Source organism: Branchiostoma floridae, chromosome 3 (genome assembly GCF_000003815.2).
Source record: "Branchiostoma floridae strain S238N-H82 chromosome 3, Bfl_VNyyK, whole genome shotgun sequence".
NCBI lineage: Eukaryota > Metazoa > Chordata > Leptocardii > Amphioxiformes > Branchiostomatidae > Branchiostoma > Branchiostoma floridae.
In genome coordinates, this window is record NC_049981.1 from 2,286,140 (window position 1) to 2,298,881 (window position 12,742).

The following is a 12,742-nucleotide window of genomic DNA, read 5'->3' on the forward strand; positions in this document are numbered from 1 at the left end:
CCGCCATTCGGCGTAACCACCAGCTGTCTGTGATGAATCGAGGTGGTATGTTTTGATATTTGTCATGCATGTAGGTCTTAATCAGACCTCAGTATCATAAAACTTTGGGCCGCTTGTCTACTTGCCATGGCACTGCAGGGGAACGTCCGGTTTTGATAAACTGTTTGTTCTTGTCGTGATTTATATCTATATTTGTTTGCTAACTCACCCCTGGAAGCTAATTTTGAGGGTGCATACAGAGGATATGTAAAAAACGCAAAGGAATGTCTACATAGTTAGGATTAGTATCTGTCTCTGCCTGTTATTTCTACGTACATAACTCGGGGATTGTAAGTCAATGGTTTGGCTCTGTTCCAGTGTTGTAGACAGGCCACAGAATGACTCACAGCACCTCACAGTTATGTCAGGTTTTCAGTTTTAGAGGTTATTGCTAGTTTTATATGTGTTTGTATTATTGTAATGTCTACCAAAGGAGAAAACACATTGTTTTATCTGCTGCGTATTTTTTTTCTTTCTTCCTCTTCGCAGAAAGGTTTACGGAAAAGGCTGGGCTGGCTATCTGGGCTGGCTATCACGTTAGGCTATTCAGATACCCTACTCATAACCCCAATTCTTTTTTTCACTCACACACACTACTTTGGGGCGAGCCTAATGGTATAGTTTTGCATGCGAGTAGATTGACACAAGGATAGATGGGAAAACATTCTGCAGTTTTGCAAAAAATAGTGATCTTATTTGCTTTTTTCCACTTTGAAAGGACAAGCTAGACGCCGAGATGCGCAGGCCCAACTTCGCGGAACAGCTGGGCTTCATGTCACTGGTCAAGTGGGAGGTGCTGGTGGTGACGTCACTGCTGCGGTTCCTGCAGTGCGTGACCCGGATACAGTACCGCGTCATCATCGTCATCGATGACCTGGACTGCTGCGCGGCGGACCGCGTGGTGGGGGTACTGGAGGCCCTGAACATCCTGCTTTCTGACGAAGACGCCAACTTTGTCACCGTCTTGGCTGTGGATCAGAAGACGGTGGTCAACTGTCTTAAGACGGAGCTTCCCCAGACGGTGCCCACGGAGTCTAGCGGGTATGATTTCTTTTCGTTTTTACTTGGAATGGAGTATCGTTTATGCTTACCTGTCTTACCTATGTGAGTGAAAGTGAGTGTGTTAGTGTGTTCGCTTATGTGTGTGTTTCTGTTGTGTGTGAGTGTATGCTCATGCTGTGTTTGCATGTGTCTTGTTAATGCATGTTGATAAAGTCATAGATAAATACTAAAAATTATTGTTTGCAAGCAATTTTCCTGCTTCCTGCTTCCAATTTTTATAAAAGTTTGTGGAGGAGAGGATTAGGCTCCGCAGTAGATAACCCACTAGCTGCTCCCATGCATCGTCTTGAAAAGTTATGTGACAAACTTTACCTTTATTTTTCTAACGTCATGTCCAGGTACGAGTACTTAAAGCGGATCGTGCGGTTCTCGGTCTGCCTCCCGGAGGCGAACGTGAGCGGGCGGCAGCAGCTCTGGCAGCGGGCCGTCAGGAGGAAGGACTCGGTACCTCTCCAGCAGAAGGTGTGTTTGCCTGTCTGTCTCTGTGTTTGTGTGCCTTCCGGAGGCGAACGTGAGCGACCGGCATCGACATTGGTATTGCGCGGTCCGAGGAAAGGCTCGGGAACGTTCGTGGGGAAAGTGATGGTTGTTTCCCTTCCCTCTCAACACTTTTCTGCACATTTGCAGCACTAACCATATTAAAATACAGAATTATTCACTGGCACATGTCAGTCTGAAAACATAAGTGATTTAAAACGTATAACAGTATCCTAGCTTACTTATACTTAAGTCTGCTCTTAGTGCCATTGATTTTCTTTGTGTATATTTTAAATATTTTTAAATAGTTTTGACAAAACTAATGGAAAAACTCAACAGAGTTGAATGGAAATAACCAGCTAGCTATTTGCAATATTGATAAGTAAAATAGATAATACGTTGTAAAATCTTTTCAAAGGTGGCGAGAAGGGATCCAAGGTCAGACTTAGAGGTCGCGACTTTCTTAGAAAAAGTGGTCCAGGTCCTTCATCACGACCAAGACAACGACGAGGACAATGACATCATGCCTTACGTCATGGGCAACGCGCGGCACATCACCAGCCTCTACCACGTACTGCGCATGACCGTCCGCGTCATCAAGAACAGGGGCATGCTGGGACGGGTCGGGCCGAAGCAGGTGGCATCATGGGTAGTGTTGGTGGGGCAGTGGCCCTGGCGGATGGGCTGGGTAGTGCAGTTTGTGGAGGATGGGGAGCAGAAGTCGAAGATCCGTAACCGCGCTCGACTTTCCACCATCACTGAAGGAACGCCGCAGGCAGCAGAAACGGGAGGGCAGGCCAGAGAGGGACTTTCGCGGTAAGAAATAGTTCTTCGGGCACCTGCGCAGCAGCCTGAATGCCATCCTAACCAACAGGGAGAGCATGTAAACTCCGGTAAACTAGATAGGATGGCTCTCAGGCTACGTGCTGCCTACTTGCGTCTGTCTTGAGTGAGTCAGACAGAAAGGGAGGGAGAGAGAGAGAGAGAGAGAGAGAGAGAGAGAGAGAGAGAGTGAGAGAGAAAGAGAGAGAGCAGGTACTAATATGCATTCGTGAGGCAGGTTCATTAGACTAAGTTACAATAACAAGGTCATATAAGAATTTGTACAACTTGAGGCTGAGACTTGAAAGAGTTACAATGCCAAGAAGAACCAAAAACGCGCACAAAGATTGCGATATGGTGTCAGAAGTGGGATTCTAACCTACACCCCACCCCTTGCATTGGGCACTACTTACTTCAGTGACTCTGCCTCTGGAACAAGGTTGGGAACACGTTCTCCGTTACAACGAACTTGTCGGTCTGGAGGTAGACTGGTTTATTTCAAAAGGATCCACCTTGGAATGTTGTTCTACATTTTAGTTGCTCTTGCTTCTTTGATAGTGTCATGTTTTACATATAGCTGTTGAATTTGCTCAGTCCTCTCAAAATATGAGTAAAATAATTTCATGATCAAATACCCAGACGAAACTAAGGCCACACTACAAATGTGGACTAAGTGTGACGATATGACATAAGTGATGACGGCTTCCTCTACTTGTAGGAAGACGAAGCTGCACGAAGTGTACGGCTGGGTGAGAGAGGAAATGGCGCGGGAAAACAACAGGGAGGGCTGGAGGAGCTTCAACTCTCTGGATGGAGATCCGGAGCTGTTCGAGCTTCTACTGATAGAGTCAGGTTTCACTGTACAGGTATCGTTACGATATTACATTACTGATAGAGTCAGGTTTCACTGTACAGGTATCGTTACGATATTACATTACTGATAGAGTCAGGTTTCACTGTGCAGGTATCGCTACGGTATTACATTCATTACTACTAATAGAGTCATTTTTCACTGTACAGGTATCATAATACACAACTGATGGAGATTATATATAACGTACAGGTGCACATTACATTACTGATAGAGTTACGTTTCACTGTATAGGTATCGTATTATACATTACTAATAGAGTTAGGCTTCGCCCTGCTGATATCACAGTAGATTACTGAGACTCAGGTTTCACATACGTGACATAGTTAAAATACATCAGATACCAGCACTGTAGCTGTCCGTTCTCTTTTCCATGAGATACTGAATCTGCTTCCTTTGTTTTTTCGGGACGTGCTGAACCTGTTCTCTCTAGATCTATTTTCCAGGAGATACTGAACCAATTCCCCCTGTTTTCCAGGACATGCTGAACCTGTTCTCTCTACATCTGTTTTCCAGGACATGATGAACCTGTTCTCTCTACATCTGTTTACCAGGACGTGCTGAACCTGTTCTCTCTAGATCTATTTCCCAGGAGATGCTGAACCAATTCCCTCTGTTTTCCAGGACATGCTGAACCTGTTCTCTCTACATCTGTTTTCCAGGACGTGCTGAACCTATTATCTTTATATCTAGATCTGTTTTCCGGGACATGCTGAACCTATTCTCTCTACATCTGTTTACCAGGACGTGCTGAACCTATTATCTTTATATCTAGATCTGTTTTCCGGGACATGCTGAACCTATTCTCTCTAGATCTGTTTTCCAGGACATGCTGAACCTGTTGCCTCTGTTTTCCAGAACATGCTGGATCTGTTGCCTCTGTTTTCCAGGGCATGCTGAACCTGTTCCTTCTGTTTTCCAGGACATAATGAACCTGTTGTGTCTGTTTTCCAGGACATGCTAACCTTGTTACCTATGTTTTCCAGGACATGCTGAACCTGCTGCCCTGTACCATCAACTTCAACTATTGCATCAAGCAGACCATCGCAGCCGCTAGGGGTCTCTCTTTAGAATAGATCTCTTCGCGTAGAAAAGTAACGTTCAGACCTTATCGATTTATAACGATAGATTGTTAATCTATCTTCTAATACCAAAGATTTGTGGAAATCGGTTCAATGCACCTTTGATTAAAAGATATTACTGAACAAATCATGTTTTCGTGTTATTTTTGGATGTGTGAACTTTATTTTCGTTCTTGTCATTCTGAGAGGTCCCTAATTTGCAGTGCACATCGGATACCTCGCCACACCAGGTCAGACATCGAAGTTAGGGCTGCCCATTGACAAGCATGTTGAAATACACTGAATGAAGGCTTCAAAAAAGTACTAACCCATACTTCAATCTTAAAAATTCTTCTCCACCAGAAAGTCACTTGGGTCTAGTTTATAACCATTCAAAGAAAACAGAGGGTTGTTCTGCTCATTCTCCGAGAAAAGCTCGTTCTATAAAAGAAACCTCACCTCTGACCTCTTTTCCCTCCTGATACAACCAGTAGCACCCTATAACTAAAACCTGTCCTTACACCAGTTGAACTGCTGAACTGAACAAATTTTGACCCAAACAGGAAAGCTTAGACCCTACATGTCTCTTCTAACTCAAAAAGTCTCCAGATTGGGCAAAAATTTCCAAGGAAAAGAAGGATTTTCAAGGATTTTAAGTCACACCCAAATCGTTCCCATTTTTTGCCCTCTACCGCGCAACGCAACTCTGACGTCAGCCCACCAGCACAGCAAGTAAAGAAAGAAATATGGGTACAGGTCAGCCGATTGGGACCTTGCCAATTGGAGCTCGGAATTCTTAGTATTCCTTGTTACTATGGACACTAGTCATCATACCTCAAACAGCATGGTTACAGAGAGTTGGTAATCTGACAATAATTGGTCCCTGTTAGTTGAAAATCCTTTGTGGAGCATCATACTGTCCCTATAGCTAATCAGGTACTATGGGACTGATGAAGATGATAATGTTAGCACATATATGCATAAATCAACAATATTAGGATGTCCCCAGTTCTCCTGCAGTGATATAGCAGTGTTGGTGTCCCATAGACCCCCCCCCCTCCCGAGAGGCCAATGGATAGGTATCATATGTATCTTCGTATGACTTAACCATAAAAGTTAAACCACATGTGAGCTGGAGAAAAAATCGCACACCAAAAGATTGCCAAGAATATTGCACCTATTGCACAGAGTAATCTTTTTCCATATTTATGATTTGCTTCGGACAGATGGCTGCGCTCTAAGGCAGTTCAAGGATGGGCAGATTGCTCTCTATGTGGATATAGCATAGCCCCACCCTCCCTTGGAGTTTGTTGCCAATGTTGGCATCCATCCCTCGGGCTACGCCCTCGGGGGACGCCAACAAACCCCTTGAGAGGGCGGGGCTATGCTATATCCACATAGACTTGCACCGCCCATGCTTTAACCATTACATAATGCTGATCACGTGGACGTATCCGTTTCCTTTTCCATGGAAGCCGGCAAAACAAACCAACAAACAACGCCCTAGTACATTCTTATAACGGGAAAATATTGAGCGAACTTTTCATTGAAGAAACTTATAAATAAGTGACACACTGCACGGCTTGTGCCCAGTGCGGAGCCCAAAAAAACTGCACCGACTTCTCAGACCTGAGCAAACGGACTGGTACAGAGAAACGAAACTGTGGTCTAATCTGGCTTTTCAACCGTCCCAATCGTGGCGTCGGGCGTGGCGTAACTGGTAGAACGTTCGGCTCGGAATCTATGGGTTCTGAGTTCGATTCCCACCGTGCCCCCGACGTTGTGCCCTTGGGAAAGGCACTTTACACGACTTTCCTTCTGTCTGTACCGTGTATGTGGCATTGTTAATATAAGTTACAAAACTTGAGTGCAGTGCCACATCGTCCTCGTCTGTCCAAAAAGCAAATAGAAAAAAAAAACCGTCCCAAGAAACTTGTAAGCGGAAATATGCACCTCCTACACCCATTGACAAGCGGGACGTAAGGAGGTAAAGAAACCGAACCGACTCAAACGGATTGATCGGAGGGAAAACTCTTGTTCCCGACGGAACAGGTACTCGTTTATGATATCCCCTTTGCACTAGAAGCTGTTACCTAGTGAAGATGCCCACAGGCTTATTACTGTACTGAGTTCAATGATTTCTTCTCATTCAACGATAGGTCCGAGAGATATAAAGAAGGAGAAGCCGTTTTTTATTAACTTGGTTTTTTAAGTTGGTCGAAGGTTTCCGGCAACAGCTACGTGAAGTAATGCGCGTGTCTTGTTGGACATAATGTAGTCGAGTTTGTACAACATGTGTGGTATAAAGAATAGTCAGAAAAGGGACACATCTTCCTTCAATGCCAGGGGTATTTCGTACTGTTCGGACGTAACGTTAATCTCAACAAAACCCCACTCCTAGCATATGATAGTAACTCCCAGCTGAGTTAGGCAAGTTAATGCACCAGTTTACGGCAATATAAAAGTGTGTCAAAAGTCCACAAGTCGTCATTCGGATTCTAGATAGCAGGGCTAAACCAGCATTATATAGTCTCCGCCACGCACGTTGTTGTTTGAGCGCAGTCTACAAAGTTACTGAGGACACGCCAGGGCTCTCGGAGCTATCACGGCTCCATTGAACAAGCTAAGTTATTTCTGCACAGCAGACAGAACTTTACTTACTTACTTGGGCCTACTGCCCATCCTTGGGCATAGGCCACGAACTAGCTGCTTCCGCCTCCGGCGGTCCTGGGCTATTTCTTCCAGCTGTCCCCATGTGTAGCCAGACTCCCTCACGTCCGCCTCCAGGCTTCGCCTCCAGGTGTTTCTAGGTCTTCCCCTCTTGCGCTTTCCTGTGGGGTTCCATGTGAAGGCTTCCCTCACTGTGCTTGAGGCTGGCTTGCGCAGGGTGTGACCCACCCAGGTCCACCGCTTACGTAGTATTTCTACCCCTACTGGTACCTGTCCGGTGCGTTGCCATAGTTCTTCATTACGGATGGTATTTGGCCAGTAGATTTTCAATATCTTCCGTAAGCAGGTGTTGATGAATGTTTGTACTTTCTTTGTTATGCCAGCTGTTGTTCTCCATGTCTCAGCACCATACAGTAGAACAGGTTTTACCATGGTATTGAACATCCGGATCTTGGTACCGATGTTCAGATCTGAACATCTCCAGACTTTATCCAGTTGTTTGAATGCTGTTCTTGCCTTTCCAACCCGTGCCTTTACGTCTGCCTCTGTCCCACCCTGTTTATCCAGGACGCTTCCGAGGTACGTGAAGTTGTCCACTTCCTCTAGAGGTTCTCCAGCCAGGGTTATGGGGCTATTGCAGTAGGTATTGACCCTGAGGATCTTAGTTTTTCCGCTATGGATCTTGAGGCCTAGGGTAGCTGAGCATTTGTCTATGGAGTTGGTCTTCTCTTGCATCTGCTGCTGTGCATGGGAGAGGAGGGCCAAGTCATCTGCGAAATCCAGATCGTCCAACCATTTCCCAGCTGTCCATCTTATCCCATTGTTCCTGCCATCAGTAGATGTCTTCATACACCAGTCTATGGCCAAAAGGAACAGGAATGGGGACAGTAGGCATCCTTGCCTTACCCCTGTCCGCACTTGAAAAGCATCTGTGAGCTGTTGACCATGGATTACCCTGCACGACATCCCTTCATAGGAGTTCTTGATGATGTTGGTGATTTTTTCGGGTATGCCATAGTGCCTCAGTAGTTTCCATAGTGACTGTCTGTCCAGGCTGTCAAATGCTTTCTCATAATCGATAAAGTTGATGTAGAGGGGTGAATTCCATTCGATGGACTGTTCTAAGATGATTCTGAGTGTGGTGATCTGGTCTGTGCAGGATCTGTTTTTCCTAAACCCAGCCTGTTGGTCACGGAGGTGCGGGTCCACAGCATCTCTCATCCTGTTCAGGAGGACTCTATTGAAGACCTTGCTTGGGACTGAGAGAAGTGTGATTCCCCTGTAGTTGGCGCAGGAGCTAAGGTCTCCCTTCTTTGGCAGCTTGATGATGTGCCCCACCTTCCACTCCTGAGGGATCTCTTCTTTCTCCCATATGCATTGAAACAATGGGTAGAACATCTCCACACAAGTCTCCACATCTGCCTTCAAGGCTTCTGCTGGGATGTTGTCTGGGCCTGATGCTTTCCCGTTCTTCAGTTGCATGACAGCTCTCTGGATCTCCTCTTTTGTTGGGGGTCCACAGTCAATTTCCAGGTCCCTGACTGCTTGGCTGATGTCTGCAGTTTCCCTTGGAGATGGTCTGTTTAGTAGTTCTTCGAAATACTGTGCCCATCTGTGTTTTTGTCCTTCCATGTCCGGGATGGTATTCCCATCGCTGTCCTTTACAGGTCTGTCTGACTGTGTGCGTTTACCGGAGAGTTTCTTGATGGTAGCATATAGCTCCCTCATGTTGCCATGGCGGGCTGCTTCCTCCGCTTCTGTCGCCAGTGTCTCCATGTAGTCCTTCTTGTCTTTTCGTATGTGTCTCTTAACTGTCCTGTGTGCTTCTACATATTCTACATGTGCTTGTGCTTTTTCAGCTCTTGTGCGGGAGTTGTTCAGTACTGCTTTCTTCTTCTTTCTCTCCTCTACTTTTTCCAGGGTTTCAGCTGAGATCCACTCCTTGTGCTGTTTTCTCTTTTTGCCCAGCACTTTCTGGCATGTAGATGTTATTGTCTCTTTTATTCCCTCCCACTTCTCCTCAATCGGGTCTTCCGTGGGGTCTTCTGCCATGTTCTCTGCATCTTGCAGGACCTGGAACCGGTTAGACAGTGTGATCCGGAATTCTTCTAGCTTGTCTGCTTCCTTGAGAACTGTAGTGTCGTACTTTATACTGTCTCTTCTGTTGTGGCCTGTCCAGTTGCTCCTTAATTTTAGCCTTAAGCTTGCCACCAGCAGGTGGTGATCTGAAGAGACATCGGCTCCCCGTTTGACCCGAACATCCTGAAGGGATCTTCTGAACTTTTTCCCTATACAAATATGGTCAATTTGGTTTTCTGTGAACCCATCTGGTGATGTCCAAGTGGCTTTGTGTATCCTTTTGTGTTGGAACATGCTCCCACCTATGACTAAGTTGCTTGTAGCACACATGTTGGCGAACCTCTCCCCATTGTCATTCATTGTGCCTAAGCCTTCTTTTCCCATGATGGACTCGAAGCCTTGGTTGTTATTTCCTACCTTGGCGTTTAGGTCCCCCATGGTGATGACAATGTTACGTCTTGGCCTGTTTTGGATAATTGTCAACAGTCTACTGTAGAACTCGTCTTTAGCCTCATCCTCTCCCTCGTTTGTTGGGGCATAGCACTGGATGATGTCTATGTTGATCCTCCTCCTCTCTGTGCGAAAGCATGCAGTTAAGATCCTCGGGCCGTGTGCTTCCCACCCTATGAGGGCTTTCTGGGCTGTCTTGGATAACATTAAGGCCACTCCCTGTGTGTGGTGGGCATTTTCCTCTTCATGGCCTGAGTACAGCAGTAGTTCTCCTGTGTTTAGTGTCACCTGTCCCGAGCCTATCCATCTTGACTCGCTAATTCCCAATACCTCGAGCTTGTAGTTTCTCATCTCTGTTGCTATCTGTGCTGTTTTCCCCGCCTCGTACATGGTACGGACATTCCATGTTCCCAACATGGTAGTGGTCCTGGTCGATATGATGGTTGTCGGCCTAGTAGCTTCCAAGTTTATCTGGCTGTCACCACTAGGTGTCATGAGTCCTCCGTCCGGAAGACCATCTTCTCCCAGGTCCGGGTAAATGGAGTTTCTAGTTCGTGCTTCTGTAGCAGTTCTCAGTTTTTGTGGTGAGGGGGTGCTGACCCTTCGCCCAACCTTATCCGTTTTGTATCACGCTCCGATGAGGAAGAGCGGTGAGCTGGAACGTTGCGGGTGCTATTAGCCAGCTGCAGCTCCCCTGGGAACCGTCCCACCATGGTTGAACCTGCCAGGAGCGGGGGGAGCACTACAGGTAGACCTGCTAGTGCTCCGCCCGGCCCCCGATGGTATCGCAACCCAGGGTCATTGCAGCAGCCGTTGCCCGGGGACTACCAACTAGGAGGTTAGCACACCGACTTCAGCCCCCGACAGAACTTTGCCAGGACGGAAAACGTTGTTGAAAACGTCGTTTGTTTTTTCAAGACAAATGCAGCGTCGAGATTTTTGCATATTGGCGGCAGCTATTAAACGTGTATTCCCCGTGTATAAATCTCTCTAGTTCCGACCTCCCTCTAAAGTTTAACTACAGTGCATTGCTTCAACTACAGGATGTGATGTCGTCTGTTCTGCTGTTTTGACTTTTTGTCACTCAGTTTTCGTGTTCTGTAAGAATTTGTTTGAACGATAGGCGCTGCAGGAGGGTGGTAAAATGTTTCCGTTACGTAACACCGCGCCCTTCTCTTTGTCTAGAGTCATTCAGCGCCACAATACTGACATTGAACTCGTCAGTTCAGTGGCCGTATCCGTTACCGTCTTAGCAATGCCGACGAACCAGGCTTTTAAACAGCGAGGTTGCCACAGTTCACCACACTGTTCTCGGAAACAGATAGATTTTTCCTGGTGAAAACATTTTCGCTAAAATCTTCTAGGAAGCGGAAACAGCCTGAATTGTAAATGTAAAGGAAATAAACTGTGAAGACTTTTCTCAGCTAAATGTACATTTAGCGGAATACACTTTACTCTAAAAAGTTGATTGAATGTTCTAGAGTTGTTTTTTGTGCTAAAGCTCTGTTAAACGTAATTCCTTAACATAGCTGGTGCTGTCTTTTTATCTATATGTAGGCAACTTGTCCTAAATCATAGTTTAAAATCTTTATATTTTCAAGTTGGAACAAAGGGATATTTTGTTGGGGGTGGAGCTGGCCAATCACTGATCTACAAGAAGAGGTAAGGCTTCGGCTGGCTTTGACGTCTTTTTAAGCGTTTTATCGGGCTTTCTTTGTTAGGTTTTCTTTTTTATTCTCCAGCCAATTCTTTGCTAAAAAGAAATCCTGACAAAACAGAGAAGTTCAATAAAAAAATGTATAAAAAATCTTTACAAGACGCCAAAAATAGGTCGAAGCCTAACCTCTGCTTGGAGAGTAATCCGATCACTTGGCAGTACAGTATCAGGTTCCATTTCCATAGCAACGTACATGGCCTTTCAAGTAGAGAGGCTGTTGACCCTGACCCATAAATGAAAAAAATCTGACAACCTATTCCTCGTAACATCTACCGGCACAATTGAGCAGACTTTTTGTGAGAACACTTATATTTAGTTATAAGTGAAGAAAAACTTCATGACGACCTGCACACTGTGAAGAACTGGACTTTAGACAGAAAAAACTTCTCACTGTATCAAACAGACTTTTCGGAGAAAAGAAACGACCAAAGCACTATTTTAGTCGTTTATTCCCAGGGCTGTCGCTCTTATGAATCACCAGTAACGCACTATCAATGACGTGTACCTAACTCATCATTACAAATGTTGTATATAGTTAACGTCTGTAATTTGTGATTTAAAGAAGAATTATTAGTCAACTTTAAGAATGTTTTAAAATTGTAATAACTTTTCAAACAATGTTTAATAATGAAGCTTGTACACACCAACACAATTCAGGCTAAAATGCCTGCAAAGTGGTGATTTTTAATAAAGTTCAAAGTTTTAATATACATGCACATTTAGATATTCTTAATGGTTAGAAAATGTGCTAGCAAGCCCTTCATTCGTCAAAAATGAGAATGTTTTAATACAAACAGCCAGGCGAAAAGATAGAACACAAATACAACACACCTACAACAGCAATAATTAATGCTTATATTCTAGATCGTACGACTGCTAGTGAAGCTGCAGACACGGGTCGCCTCTGTAGTCAAAGTTACCTGTATCGATAATACTGTTATTGTATATTGTTTATTGTATTGTTACCAGGGCTAGCCCTTGATAATAGCTTTCGGCTAGTTGGGTACCCTGGCTGTATCTCATTATTATACAGCCGAATGAATAAATCAAATCAAACAATAAAACCGTCGCTATGGCAATAGTTTTTAGTGCCACACTTATTAGTCTGTGACCAGAACCTCTGGTCGACAGACTTTTAGTTTTGTCACGTTGTCACGCAGCTGTATCTATATGTTCCCATTGTCTGAATTCTATGTGGTTTGGCAGGTCCTCTGTACTGAGGTTGACGATGATGCACGTGATTTTTTTTTGCGGCAGGTGGTTTTATTATGGATGTTATAAAAATAGCACCCCTACAATTTGTTCGTCTTGCGGTGTTTTGGTCCAGATCCTCTGCATGTGGGTCATGATTTAATCGGATATTGTCAAGCAGATGCGTGGTTTTATCTGATCGTCAAAGTTATTCGCGTTCGCATCTGTATTTGCATGTTCCCGTTGTCGCATACGTACGTTGTTTGGCAGGTCCTCTGCACTGAGGTTGACGATGATGCACTT

At 45.0% G+C, this 12,742-nt stretch overlaps 1 protein-coding gene across 1 annotated transcript; it reads left to right on the forward strand.

The window, feature by feature from the left end:
• The first annotated feature begins 760 nt into the window (after nucleotides 1-760).
• Nucleotides 761-4,468, forward strand: LOC118410784 (NTPase KAP family P-loop domain-containing protein 1-like). Its single transcript, XM_035812592.1, has 5 exons — nucleotides 761-1,080; nucleotides 1,440-1,563; nucleotides 1,997-2,394; nucleotides 3,119-3,266; nucleotides 4,258-4,468. Exons 1-5 carry the CDS (start codon nucleotides 776-778, stop codon nucleotides 4,345-4,347), a joined length of 1,065 nt encoding a protein of 354 aa, XP_035668485.1. The 5' UTR covers nucleotides 761-775; the 3' UTR covers nucleotides 4,348-4,468.
• The last annotated feature ends 8,274 nt before the right edge of the window (nucleotides 4,469-12,742 follow it).